General features: G+C 47.1%; 1 protein-coding gene across 1 annotated transcript in view; it reads right to left on the reverse strand.

The window, feature by feature from the left end:
* The window catches only part of Ntf3 (neurotrophin 3), a 66,281-nt gene extending 52,258 nt beyond the window's left edge, over nucleotides 1-14,023 (reverse strand). The window contains exon 1 of the mRNA XM_028754471.1: nucleotides 13,792-14,023. Within this exon, the coding sequence (XP_028610304.1) occupies nucleotides 13,792-13,809 (18 nt within the window). The 5' untranslated portion in view covers nucleotides 13,810-14,023. The remainder of the gene's footprint in view (nucleotides 1-13,791) is intronic.
* Between the last annotated feature and the right edge of the window lie 454 nt (nucleotides 14,024-14,477).

Below are 14,477 nucleotides of genomic sequence, written 5' to 3' on the forward strand. Positions count from 1 at the left end.
TGGGAATGTATGATTGAAAACAAAATCATTCAGGCTTCGTTTTTGAGCCTCTTTCCCCAAACCTCTACTCCCCATGCCTTCTTCAAGCCCCAGGAAATACAAGAAAAGTAGCAAGTACTTCTTCATAGGAAAGACTTTGGTTAAGACATAGGCTCTTGGAAGGACCATCTTAAGGCTGATTCTTGGGTTGAGCCACCAGTGTCAATAATAGGCTGACTTCATCTATGGCTAAGGGCATCTGAATGTTTTCCCCAGGAAAAGCTACTAGGAAAGGTGATCATAAACTATTTGCAATAAAAGCTCATTATCTAACATGATTGCCCTGAGAGATGCTGGGGGAACTAATGAGACAAAATTGCCTAAACAAGCAATAATGCTCCCCAAATGATAGTCTGTTTTCTTCTTCTTCCCTCTTTACTCCACCATTTGACCCTCAGTATCTCTGTCAGTAGTTGGGAAGGGTTTGTACTTTAGAATATTCTGAGAACTGATCACCTTCTAATTTCTAAGGCAAACACTGGCTAAGTAAGAAGGCCCAAGCCAAATGAGCTTGAAATCCTCAGAATAACAAGTTCTGAAGTATATCAGGGACAGGAAGAGGACTGATGCTTGACAAAGCTGCAAGAAGGCCAGGTGAGGGCCCAGTTGCTTACTTCTATAAGCTGGTGGTACCCAATCTAGGCTGCACGGTAGCATCACCCGATGATCTCAGATTATAACCATTCAGGCTCAACTGGACTGAATAACAATGCTGAGGAAGCACTGTCAGCTAGAAGTCATACACCCCGGAGTGTAAGGTGAGAACGGGCTAGGCAGGAATACGGAGAGTCTTTGCTGGGCAAAATCCTTGAAGATGTCACTAGATGTGCAAGATTCATCTTGGCTCTCGCTGCCTTCACCGAGTGAGTTGTAGTACGTAGTACTCTCACCTCCAAAGCTGCTGGGTGGCGTGCTGGGTGTCTGTCCACTGTCTGCATGACTGTCATACACTCTCATCTTATACACACCAAATGATGTGTGCTTGCAAACAGTGTCCGAGTGAGCTACTATTTGAAAAAGAGCTTCTTTGGGATGTAGAACATGCGAGCTACTATTTGAAAGAAGAGGTTCTTTGGGATGTAGAACTTCTCTTTTCTTCTCCTCTCCCTCTACCCTCTGCACAAGTTTCAATCCATAAGATGAACCTGGAAGTTCTTCAAATGTCCCCGAGGCTCCAGCATTTGGCCATATTCTGCTGCTGTGAACTTAGCAAAGACCCATAGTACAAGTGGTCTTCTGTGGAGCAAGTCACTGTCAGAGTGTCAGGTTTTCTGGTTGTAAGCCCCAAAGGCATTTTTCCCTCTGATCGAGAATGAAATCAAATTAAGGTGGGAAAATATATAAGGCAAATGACTGGGAGCCCCTGACCCCTGCTGTCACCTCCCTACACTCAGCACTGGAGTTCCTCTCAATTCTGTTTCCATGCAGCCAGCAACACCCTAACTGTCTGTGTCATGCTCCGTTCTCTCTGGCTGGCATAACCTCCTCAGAGCAAGAACTGGCAAAGTACTTGCAAGGATGACTCAAGGTCAATCGGTCTTGCTGTTCTCCCTCTATACTCTATTCACTTGCCCACTCGTTCATTTATCCTTCTGTCCATCCAACCATTAGTCATGCTTCAGTTCCTTCACTACCATTTAATAAGATGGTCTTCCACACTGTAGCCAGAGGGAGCTCGTCAGTTCCACAGTGCTCTGCTGCCCTCCCTGCACTGTCTGCAAACCTTTCTTAGCTCACTGTATTACCCAATGCTGCTCTGTGCTTGGGTACTGCTCACCTAGACTTCCTGCTGTTTTCTTCCTCTCTCTGGAGTTACATCCTCAACCTCTGGCTTTCTCACCAGGCATTACAAGTTACATCACAGAAAAATTACCACCATTCTCTGGTCTGAGAGAATTTTCCTTTTATCTCTATCCCAGATAACCATCCTGCCACATGATAAGTACCTGGAATCCTGATCTAACTTTCTCATATCTTGCCTCTACTTGATCGAAACCGTAATCTTTGGGTCTGCAGAGATGGCTCATCTGTTCTTTCAGAGGACCTGGGTTCAAGTCTCAGATCCCACATTGCAATTTACAACTGTCTGTAACCCCAATTCCAAAAGAATCCAACACCTCTTCTGGCATCTTCCAGCACATGGGAGATTCCATACATATAAAAATAAAGAAATTCTAAAACTTGGCCTTTTCCAATGGAGCTTGGCTTGATTTTATCTCTGTCAAATGGTCCCCTCAAAATCCAGGACATCTCTTTTATGGAGAAGGGACTCTACAACAGATATGACAGGGGATGCCAACTTTAACAGGGCACTGGGGCAACCAAAAGAAAATGAGAAACTGTGTGAGGACTGCAGTGAGGTGCTGAGATCCCTTAAGTAGTAACCTGATCCTCAGACTTGAGTGGATTTCCTATACCCAATAGAATCCACCTTCTAGTCCTGTCCTGCCCCCCCCCCCACCGTCTGTCATATGCACATCTCCGAATCTAAGGAAAAGAACAGGAAATAAACACTCTGGAAACTCCCTTGGCATTAATTTAAACACTAAGAACAAAAGCACCTGAAGACTAAGACAAACAGAAAACAAGCCGGGTATGGTGGTACATGCCTATAATCCCAGTACCTGGAAGGCTGAAGCAGGAGGATTGCTATTAACTCTAGGACATCCTTAGCCACAAAGTAAATCCCTTATCACCCTGGGTTTGAGAGAAGTCCTGTTTCAAAAAAAAATAATCAAACAAACAAACAAACAAACAGCCTAAAGAAAACACCAACACATTCTCAGATGCTTATTGGGGGAAATGAATTCCGACAGGAAAGAATCTTAGACTTGAGTCAAGACACTGAAGCAGTTCCTTTAAGAGAAACTCTGACTCCAGCACTGGGCTGGTTTGCTTTTGAAAGAAAGTCAAGGAGAGATAGGAGAAGGGGTATGCAGGAGTGGCATGGAGAAGTTCACTCCTTCCATTGGAACAGTGCCTACACTCCCCTGCACACCAGAGGAGTCAAAAAGCAACTGACTCAGAGACAATCATAGCACATCTCAAGCTTTCAGGACCGTCTTTCCTAACAGGAGAGTTACTGAGTGGAGATGCAGGACAAGCTGTCCACACTTACCTTTTCCCTGTAAGGACCTTCCTCTAAACCCCACAGCCACTACAGTCCTTGCTGTCATCTTCATTTTACAGATATACGGTGTTTCCTCCTACTGGGCAGCTCTCTGATCTCCCAAGGATACCCCAAGGTCACTGATGGTGAGATCCTGCCTTTCACCTGATACTCCAGCTAACTAATCTTAGAAAGACTCAAGAGATGCCAGGCAGTCCCTTTTAAACAACATGTCATGAAGCAGAGAGGAAAACTACCTAACATGTTGCGCTAAGTTTTGCAGAATCTATGGAACAAGCATCTACTGTCTATTTCTCCGTGGTATCTGTAACCATTAAAGATGAGAGGAGGGGAGGACAAGGAGCTGGCTGGAAAGGAAGGACACAGAGGATAAAAGTGGACAGCAGATGGCAGTCTGTCCCTGTGTGCGAAGTGGCCGCAGAGATGATGCATATAAGTCAGTGGAGGGGACAGGGAACCAATTCTCAGAGGAGGATCTGCCCTTCCCACTTCCTTCTCATTATATTGGCTCAGCTGCAAATGGGACACTTGTGAATGTAATCTTGGGAGCTCATTCATTGCCCAGAGCCCCACCTCTTGAACTCTCCATAATGTTCCTCAGACTATTGCCATGAAGAACCAAAGGCTCTATGAATCCTCCCCTGGACCTGAGACCCGGCCCTGGGGAATTCAGAAGCTAAACAACCCCTGTTACACAGAAGTGAATTGAGAGGACGTTTTATCTCATTCACACTATAAAGCCATACTCAGAAAACCTTCCTTCCACCTTCAATATGCATTGTTCTTTCTCTTGGAGCTTGGTTATAATGTGACTTGTCCCTACCCACTTCCAGCCCTGCAGGCCAAGGCTTCATTCATTTCTGCATCTTCTCGAACATCTAGCGTAGAGCCACCAACAGGACACACTGAATGATCTTTACACACATATCCAGATCCACTTTCAAAATGTCTCAAAGGAATGACTCCAATTCATGTACAGTAGCACCCAATTCCCCAAGGCCAAGAATCCAAATATACAGAACGAGGTAGATTAGGGCATGAGGGAAAGAGTCCAAAGGAGAGCTAAAACAGCCTTTCCTGGCAAGTAAGCAGTCAGCAGATGACCTAGCCTCTGGGACAGAGCAGAAGAGAAGCACAGAGGACGCAGTTTTGAACCCGCAGTGAGGTGCATCACATCTCTGAGCCCGGCTCCAGTTGGCATCTCCTACTAGGCTCACAGACGAGTCCCTTGTACGTCTATGCATTCATTCAGTCGACACATTTCCGTGGCAGACAGTCCAGGTGTTGGTGAACACAAAGATGACAAGCACAGATCCCTCTTCAACAATCTCATCCTTTAGTAAGAAGAGAGGAATGCAGATGCAGCCCAGGCTGTTAAGTGCTATAACATAGAGGATGCTGGGAAGGAAGCCCCCCGGCTCTCTGGGGGGAATTCAGGAAGGCTTCCCAAGGAAGGTAATGGAGAAACAAATGTATCTAAGATGATTTTAGTATTACTGGTGAAGCTAGAGAGATGAGCATTCAAACTACAACATAAACACACACAGCATGTTCTGTTGCTGCCTCCAATTCAAGAACAGATGCATGGTTTGACCACTCCTATCTGTTTTGCGTCAGGCTATTTCCTATCACCTGTAAACTTTTTAAGGGTGTCCTTGTCTTGATCCCTTCACCCTTCCGTCCATCCATCTAGGTTTTTCTTCTAGTCTTAAATTCCTACAATCGATCTAGAAGACAGGAAAGACTACGACAGCCATCAAAGCTCTTAACTTGGACATTTAATAGGCAAGGAAAACAAGATTCAGGATGGCTCAAGGATATCCAAGCTACAGTCAGTCTCTGGTAGCATCAGAGGCAGGATTGGTCTCAGGGAGCACAGTGTAGTATCTTTTGGATTTAGATTACTGAATTCAGCTACCCACAGACAATTTCATCCCACATAAACCTCTCCCCCACGCTCCCAGCTAGCAATCCAAGATCCGCCACAAACCTGGCAAGCTTGCTTCTTCAGCACCCCATAAACATTCACTCATCCATATGTTCAATAACTTATCTGGCATCACATAACTTAATTTCCTCCACCACCCCCTCCACATTTCTGTACATAAGTACTCCAGGCCAGGAGTACCTGAAGATCCCAGGCATGAACCGTGGTGAGGCAGAGAGAACAACAGAAACATAGAACGTCAGAACAGTTACGACCTCAGGTTCCTTTTGATCAGCCAGTGAGTCCATCTCCCTTCTTTTCCAGATCAGGAAGCAGAGCCCCATGGAAGGGAAGAGCTCTGTTTAAAATTCACCATTAGTCTGAGTCCTATGCAGGGAGAAAGGCTCTTCGCTATCCTAGAAAAGCACCTGGGTGTCATCAGAGCCAAGCTTCTTCTCAGTGGTGGAACACACCTGTTGGGGAATCAGGTGAGTTTTACAGCTGCATCTCACTCTTGAACCCAGTGGAAGTACCTTATAAACCAGCAGAAACAGGTCTGCTAGACACAGGATGGAACTAATCCCAGACTGAGAACTTGAAATACATTCCTCAAGGGACAAATAGTGAGGCAGAGGGGGAGGGAAGATACTTTTAAATGATGGAGGCTTAGGTCTAGAAACAGAAGGGAACAGTAAATTGTAGTTAGTTTCAACTTCTTGGCACTCACTTAAAAAGAGAGAGGGAGGGATGGAGAGGGAGAGAGAGACACAGTATCTCTTGTGTAGAAAAGAAATGCATCACCCTATATGTGAAAAGTTTAAAATGGAATAAATACATATATTTGGAGCATAAATATTGTAAAACAATCAAATAGGCTTTTGGTCAGTGTTTTTTTTTTCTGTACAGGGAAAATACCTTCAAGCAATATAACAAAGTCTCTTCTTTATTGGTTTTGAAAGTGTGCACATGTACACTGCTCCTATGGTGTGTGTGAGAGTGTGTGTTTGTGTGTGTGTGTGTGAGTAAATAAGGAGAGAAAATGAAATCAAGAACATTCATTCAGCCACATCCTTTGAAGAGGATAAGAGTTACCTTCAAGAAGTCTTTTTACTTCCCTATTCTTGGAAGTATTTTGGCCCAGAGAGTGAAATTCAGAGGCAGATCCTAGGGCTGGAGGACATAATACCTGCCTTATTCTGTCTCAAACATAGCTTTGGGGTTTAGTCCTTTGAAGAAGCAACCCATGCCCTTCAACCCTCCAGCAAGAAATCTGCCTCCTCAAAGCCTGAGTTGGGTCCCTGGCCTATCCAGCCATCTTTCAAACTCTAAAGAGATCTCCTGTTATCCATGTAAGTTTAGACTTTGTGCAGACCTCATCCCAGGACTCAGGAATGCTGGGACCTACCACCTCTTATGGGCTTGTGGATCAAAACCAGATGTCCAGCTCCACTATTGAAGACTTTACAAGGGGGCAATTGTGACTCAGATCAATACCTGCATGCTGGAAGGGCAAATTCCCTTGTCAACAGTATGGGAAGTAAATGTGGGTATGAAGGGGGATGGAAGGTATGACAGATCTGACACATGCTTGCCAGCAGGTGGCTAAAAAACCTAACCATTTATCTTGCACAAGAAAAGGAAGCTTCTGGTGGAGCAGGCTATCCCATGGGGTGACAAACTTCACTGAGGGCTACGGGACCAGCTCCCATTTGGGTGATATCATAGAACACAGAAGACACAATCTGGTGGACATTGGAACGCTATTGACTTCAGGAAGGGAAATATATCAACGTTCTGTTGTGCAACTGTGGACCTGTCCTTTCGCTTCACATCAACTCAGTACCCCTAGTTATTTGTAGGGTTATCTGGGGAGACAATGTCATGCAATATTTGTCATAATGCCCTGCAACCACTAACTGCTCATATGCTATCATCACCTTAAAGGTGGGTGCTCATCTTTTATTAGAAATGTTGACTATGGAAGGTATTTGAGAGGAAGATGCTGGATGATTAGCATCAGGTCTACCAGAAAGCCAAATGCAACTACAATCTGCTCTGTAGACTGCATACTGTATAGACCAGGCCAACATCTTGAGCATTCTTGGACAAAACAAAATGTTCTGGTAAATTCTTTGCATGCCTTTCTGGCTTTCTCCAAAGATAAAAACAGAAGCTCCTTAGAATGTGCCAAGGCACGCTCCAAGTAAGGCATATTAGCAAAGATTAAATAGGCCAGGATTAATGTAGAATCTCAGGGTGGTGTAGCTGGAATGGTGACTTTGAGGCCTGAGGTCTTCTCATTCAAGCCTTTACTTATAGTCAGGGAAATCATAGCCTGAAGAGAATATTCAGGGTCACATAGCTACAGCTAATTAGTGACAGAGCTCAGTTAAAAGCTTGATCTCCAGATCCATGTCAGCAGGACATCTGCTGCCTCATGCTGTTTAAGACCACCTTGTACTGAATGAAGTCCTTTGAGATCAGTAAGCTACTTACTTAGTTCTTTGCTTCACTTGGAAATCACATGTTCAGATGTCTTCTTTGGTGATGTTGTCAGATAATGAGCAATCATAACAGAACACACCCAACGTCTATCACGGGAGGGAGGATGCCCAGAGTTCTAGAGACCTCAGTAGTTCCTAATCAATACTGTCAGAGGAGCACTGTGACAGATAAGGAGATGAACACATAGCAAGTGCAGTCTGATCACATAAAAATAACTATATCTAGCTCCTTAGTATTTGTAGGTAAAATTAGAGTTGGCTTCACAGAAAACCGTCAAAAATCTCTTGGATTATCTACATGTGTGTTCACAGTTTGAAAGTGAGAATTCTAAAAGAATATGAATATATTTCTTAATATTTTCTTATTACATTATATAATATATATTTTTCTTTGTTTTTTTTTTTTTTTTCTGTCTTGGCTTCTAGATCTTCGAGATCTTCCCAGGCAAGGATAAGATAGTATTTACATTGGCCCCACACTTCAAAGCTCACAATCCCCATATGCAAATGATCTGAAAGAAAACTGCTTCTTTTTTCCCCAGTAAATAAATTTGATGACAAAGAAATCTGAGCCAGCACCCACATATGTGTCCACCAATAGCATAAGCTCAACAAATGTTTTCTGCCCATCCAGGACAGTTCCTTTGTTCATGTGTCTTCCAACACATTCATGAACGCACACACACACGCACGCACGCATGCACGCACGCACGCACGCACGCACGCACGCACGCACGCACGCACTGTGATCTCATAAGCAGGTGCTGGCCCATGTACAAAATGTATCCACTGGCCTTATCAGCAACCCCACATGGGCCTTAGGCTTTTCTCCAGTAAAAGATTTGGTCCTTTTCCAACAAAGTCAATCTTACGTAAAACTCAGTCCAACGGCCATTAGTTCAGTATTCCCAATGTCAGAAACTGCCTGCAAAGTTAATGAGTAGAACAGCAGCTGCTGAGGTCTTGAAACAGTGGTGGGTTTAAAAGATCTTCCATGTCACCCCCAAACCCCTTTTCTCACTTCCAGCCAGCACCTGGATTTGCAGCCCCTCTGCTTAGGGTGGGAGTCTTGGATTGGCTCAGGAAAAGGTCTGCAGCCTGCAGCAGAAGCCGCTTGCTCAATTAGGCATCCTGAGTGGAAGGGAAGAGGAAAGGCCTGAACATCTGATCCGTCTGGGAGTGCGAAGGCAGAGATGGGAAATGTTATGTAATTAAACTCTCTTGGCCTGTCCTGCTTGGGGAAGGAGAGACCCATCAGCAGTGACCTCTTCCAATCTACTTAATTGGCCCAATCTCGCCAAAAAAAGCAAAAGAATTGGTTTAGTGCCTCATGGAAATAACTTAACTCCTGACTATTTATGGCCACTGAACTCCAGGATGGGAGCCTTGACTCAGAGCCAGGAGTTGACAGCGTGTGCTAACTTCTGGGAGGACTGGGATGTTTCAGTGCCTCTGGGCCTTTATCCTTGTCTCAGAGGAAAGTGTCTGTGCCCAACTTGCTGCACTGGGCATGCAGCATTTCACAATTCCAAGCCCTGGGGTTCTTCTCTCCAGGCAGGCTAGGGCCTGCCAAGGACTTATCGTCTAGAAAAACACAGACCTTGACAGTAACACGGGGTGGCTGGACTTTGCTTCCCTCTTACACAAAACGGTGGTGTTGCCAAGGACAATTACCATGCTCTGTGTTTTCAAAGTCACATTTGTTTTGGCATTGTAGTTTGCAAAGCTGATGCTAAAACAAAATTTGTCTGAAAATTAATAGCTGGTTCCTGCATTGCCTCTCTTGCTGAGTAATCCAGAGACCTATCAGATTTCTATGAACTAAAATCTAACTTTACCTGCCTCCAGTTTACAGATAGGTAGTAAACCGAGGCAAGCCATGAGAGAACTATATTGTTTGTTTGTTTATTTATTTACGCAGTGGGTAAGCATCGGAGATGTGATACTATCCAGAAGAGACAAAGATCCCATTTTTCCAGGGACTGACAGATACCGGCACCTGAGTCCAAGTAAATGGAATCTCTGTAGACCACAGCGTTTGTAACTGGTCCCTTTGCGCTCTGGCAGGTAAAGAGGAATACATTTTCCTTCTTACACAGTTCTCAATAATCACGCTGTAGAGATGAGCATGGAGAGTCCCAGACATCAGAAAACCATTGTTCCCAAGTGGCCAGACTAAATACAGGCATTTCCAGCTGTGGTCTGCTACCTCAAGGTTGTGCTCTCAGAAAATAGGGGCACTAGCTCCGCCTAACATCAGCCATTTCTCAGAGAGATGAACTTCCCCGAAACACTGAGGGAGAACCTCAAAATAGAACAGTTTCAATCTCTTTAATCAAAACTGTCATTAGCCTAATAGTGTCCCACCCAGGTGCCCTCGCATGGTCGCATGGTCCTCTGCTGGCCCAGGTGAAGGATGTGTTTACCCCTAATGTTAATAATCTTCCTCCTGTTTTGGCCCAGTTACTTCACACCCCAGTGAACTCAGTGAGCTCCTCCTTGTGCTCACTCCCTGAAAACACCCCCCCCCCCCGCAGCTCTTCTTTCATGCATACCTTTGTTCTCTTAAGGCACAGGTCTAAGCATCCAAGACCTAACTTCCCCCTTCCCCAAACCCCCAGAATCCCTAGGAAAACACACAGCATACTCCTTCACAGGGTCCATAATGTTATGCTTATTTCTCCATCCAGTTGGCCAGTTTTCTCATGGTTGCTTTAGCCTCCAGCAAGCCCATAGACAAAAGCATTAGCGCGTACTCAGCTTAGCTTTAGATTCACAGAGCTGAGAGAAAGCCTCAAAGCCCAGCAAATTCTACCAGCCCAGCCTTTCATGAGCATCACTGTACCTCAGGTCCAGATCTCAAGGCTCATTTAGGCTAGTAAAAAGACATCACTCACTCCATCCTGAAATGGATCAAGGCCCTTCCCATCCCTTGACAACCCCCCCCTCTTTCTACCTGGAAATTCCCAGTCTTCCAATTCCCAGCCTAGTGTGTACTCCATGTTAGCAGCAATGACACCCTCCAGATCCCTTCCCACCCGTAGAAGTGTCCACCATCCTTTACCTTTGTCATCCACTTTTACAAAACCACAGATATATTTCAAGGCAGCTTCCCTTTGGCTCCCATGATCCCGAAAAAAACCTCCACAGATACGGCACTCTGTACTCCTGGCAACACTGTAACAGTCAGCTGAGCACAGAGAAGGAATTTTTCCAAGGCAGTATGCCATGTCTCAGCACCCAATAACGAGCTGAGCATCCAGGAGGCATCCCATTAATTTTAAAATAATAATCAACATTAGCTGGCGGTAGTGTGTCCAGTCTAATGCGAGAGCCCATTATACAGTATCATGCGACATGCATCTTTATCACTTGCATGCAAAAGGATTTCTTGACTCAGAGGTCTTGTGCACAGGGCACTTCCTGTCACTGGACCCTGTTCCAACACACAGGAACTTTCCCCTTGAATGTGTAACCCTCATTCTAAGCCTTCCCGGTCCCTTCACTTGGAAGGTGGAGAGGCAAAGCACTGTTCTCCCTGCACTGTTCTCTACATGAATATCAGAGCCTGTGCTTCTTTATCTTCCAATGGGCCCCGGTGCCCTTCCAGTCAAATCCTAGGGCTGTACAAGCCTATGGAGTTAACACTCTGCTCTCTTCAGATAATCTCCCCTTTGCATCCCATTGGTAATCTTCAGGCATGCAGCCCCCACACATGTCCACCTTACACACACACACACACACACACACACACACACACACACGCAGCCCAGCCGCCCTCCCACACCACACCCACCCCATGTGTCTGTGCAGGCTCGCACAAGCCATCTGTCTTCAGCACACTGCACTTCTCCAGCTCTGACACCCTTCCCAGACACAGATTTCTCATTAGCTACACCTATGTTCCCACAAGCTCTCATCTCCTGCTATGCACACAGATGCCCATCAACACAAGCTCCCCAACCCCTCCAGGGCCAGCCAGGCTGGAGGAAGCTGGAGCAAGCTCCACCTCCACCTCTACACTCTTACCCCCAAACCCCTTTCTCACTGAGAGTTGAGAAAACCCTCCCAATAGGTCTCTGGCCAAGCAAGGATCAGGCTTCCTTCTTGGGAAATCAGACCTGATTCATACAGATCCAATCTTTTCAATGCCGGCTTCAACATAGCTCTCACCAAAGGGCAATCCTACTTGCTCTCCCTGAGGGTAAACTTTCTTCTATCTTTACATTGAGATTCAGGAGCCTGCTGCCCTCCTTTTCAATCCCCACCCTCTCTCAAACGCTACACTCGGGTCTGTTTGAGTCTAAGGCAGAGATAGTTGGGTGTAATATCTTCTAGATTCCATCTCTCAGATTTCTTTGGGCAACACGTTAGAATCAGGGGAGATGGGGTAAAATGGCAAAGTTCGGGGTATTTAGAAAGCAGAACCGATTATAAAGCTCCCCGGTACAACTGACGTTTAGGGCGGTGTGCTTAGATATTTCCTCGGCCGCTGGTTTGTAGTGGAAAAGACATCCCTTTACTGAAAAGCAGATTTGTCAACACACTCCTTAACCCTCAGAATTTCCAGCCTCAGACTCAGCGAGTAACACCCACCCTTACAGTCTCCCTTCCCCTCCTCCAGCAGGTCCCCGCCCCCAACCTCTTCACACTCATAAACAAGTCCCGGCTCAGGGGCTCCAGCTCACTAGCTTGCAAGCAGCCTGCTCTGGCTAGGACCGCGTCTTAGAGCAGCCTGCGCTCAGACTCTCAACCTGCTACCCGCCGGCCGCCAGAGGTCGGGGTCAATCTGGTGGGTGCTTCCCAGACCTGGAATACGCGAGCCTGGATTCCAATTCCCGCCTGCGACCTCTCTAATCAACTGTGTCCACACCATTCGGTGCTGGAGTCCCAGTAAGGCGCATCTGAACGCTGCGGAAGAACGCCAAAATTGCGCAAAGCAGTAGCGCCTCTTGGATGCACACCCACTCACTCCCGAAAACGACAAGGAAAGAGGTCCTCCCCACCCCTCCCATTCCACACCTTCCAGAGTGCCAAATTTCATTAGAAGTATCCACCACTGTGCAGAGCTCCTTGGTGGCAACAGGAAACAGTTCAGTTCGCTGTGGCTTCTTTTTAACTCCGACCTAACTCTGAGGGTCTCTGATGCTCTCGTCCTTCCCATACCACCTCTTGGGGCGGGGGTCGGGGACTCTAAAAAGGACTCTGAGAAACTGGTACCAAATTCCTACCGATGGCCCCGCCCCGGTACCCACCGTTCCCTGGCCGGGTCCCAGACCCGCAGGCTGAGCGCTAGCTCCAACATCTGCGCGGAAGACCAAGGGTGGGGAGCCATTGGTTTGGCGCTGGCCAGAGTAGCCCGAAGCTAGGGACCCTCTCAGAGTAAAAGGTTTATGTGGGACAACAACGCAGGTACGCACTGTTGGGCTTAGAGTCCCAACTCCCTCAACCTTGGAAGTGACCGTGCGGGTCCTGAGCTTTGCAACCCCTCCCCCAGCCCACGCCCTGCCGGGCTGTGTGGTGAGGCTGCCGAACGCTGCCTGGTGGCCTGAGGGGGTGCCGGACGCAAGCCGGGATACTGGTCTCTTCCAAGCCCCATTTTTGTCGGCTACACGCTTTTGTTATAGGATGCGCGGGAGTCTTCTGGGGGAACCAGATAGGAGGGTTGGAGGTAGGTATGTATGCATGAGGTGGAGCGGGGTGGTGGTGGTGTGCAGAATCCCTTTCTTGCCTTTTTGTGGTCCCCGTTTCCCCTCGCCTCCACCTCCTTCCCTTCCCAATGCAGGTTTCTTAAACCTGATCACTTTCCCAGACTGAGGGCGGTTTCTTGGAGCAGCCAGGGGACCAGAGGAAAGAGGAGGAGGAGGAGGAAGAGGAGGAGGAGGAGGAGGAGGAGGAGGAGGAGGAGGAGGAGGAGGAGGAGGAGAAGGGGAGCCATATCCATTTGCGCACAAGTGTGCGTGCATGTGGAAGGAGGGTGGTAGTAATTGCGCTTGGGCCTGGGCTGATTTGAGCTCAAACTTTGGGGAAGGCAGAAGAACCAAAAAGTTAAGAGCCTGCTGCGCGATGGGGGTGGGGCTGGGTGCAGAATTGGGGGCCCCCCACGCGAATCCCCAGAAAAATCTCCCCCACGCGATTCCCCCACCCCCTCTGGGACCTGCCCACCCAACGTGCCCGCCACCTCCCCTTACCGTGGCAGAAGTAACCATGGCATCCGTGTGACTATTTCCAGGGACGTCGACATGAAGAGAAAGGTGGACTCGAGTTCGGTCATTCAGTCTCGCCCACCCCTGCCGCAGCCACTACCCAGCGGTGGGAAAAAAACGAGAGGAAGAAAGAAAGAGGGAAGAAAGTTGCGCCGGGCTATCTCGCGGGGCGGTGCGCGGAGCTGCTGGGTAAGGAGAGGAGCCTTCAACTCTGAGTCCCGTGAACATAATCTGCGCGGTTATAACCAGCCAACCCGGCCAGATGGCTCCGCGCTCAGCGCCTTAACCCCTTCCGCGCCAAGCCACTCGCCCCCGAGCCCCGCCCGCAGTGACTTGCAGGCCCTTGCCCTGGCACTTTGGAGTTTGCTCTTGAGACCAACGGGAAGACCTAGTCATTTCTCCTAGTCCACTTCAAAGGAAAACAAACGAACGAACAAACAACAAATAAGCCCTCTCAAAAATAGCCTATTATTCTTCAGTACCTCTTTTGACCTTCCCTTTTAGAGATGGGGAGAAGGAGCCGACGAAAACTATTCAATTAATCATTATATTTTACTCGTTAATATATTCGATCTATTTTATTCTTGATCTTTCTTTCTTTCTTTCTTTCTTTCTTTCTTTCTTTCTTTCTTTCTTTCTTTCTTTCTTTCTTTTCTATTTAACCAGGCAGA

Source organism: Grammomys surdaster, unplaced genomic scaffold (assembly GCF_004785775.1).
Source record: "Grammomys surdaster isolate TR1022 unplaced genomic scaffold, NIH_TR_1.0 126013, whole genome shotgun sequence".
NCBI lineage: Eukaryota > Metazoa > Chordata > Mammalia > Rodentia > Muridae > Grammomys > Grammomys surdaster.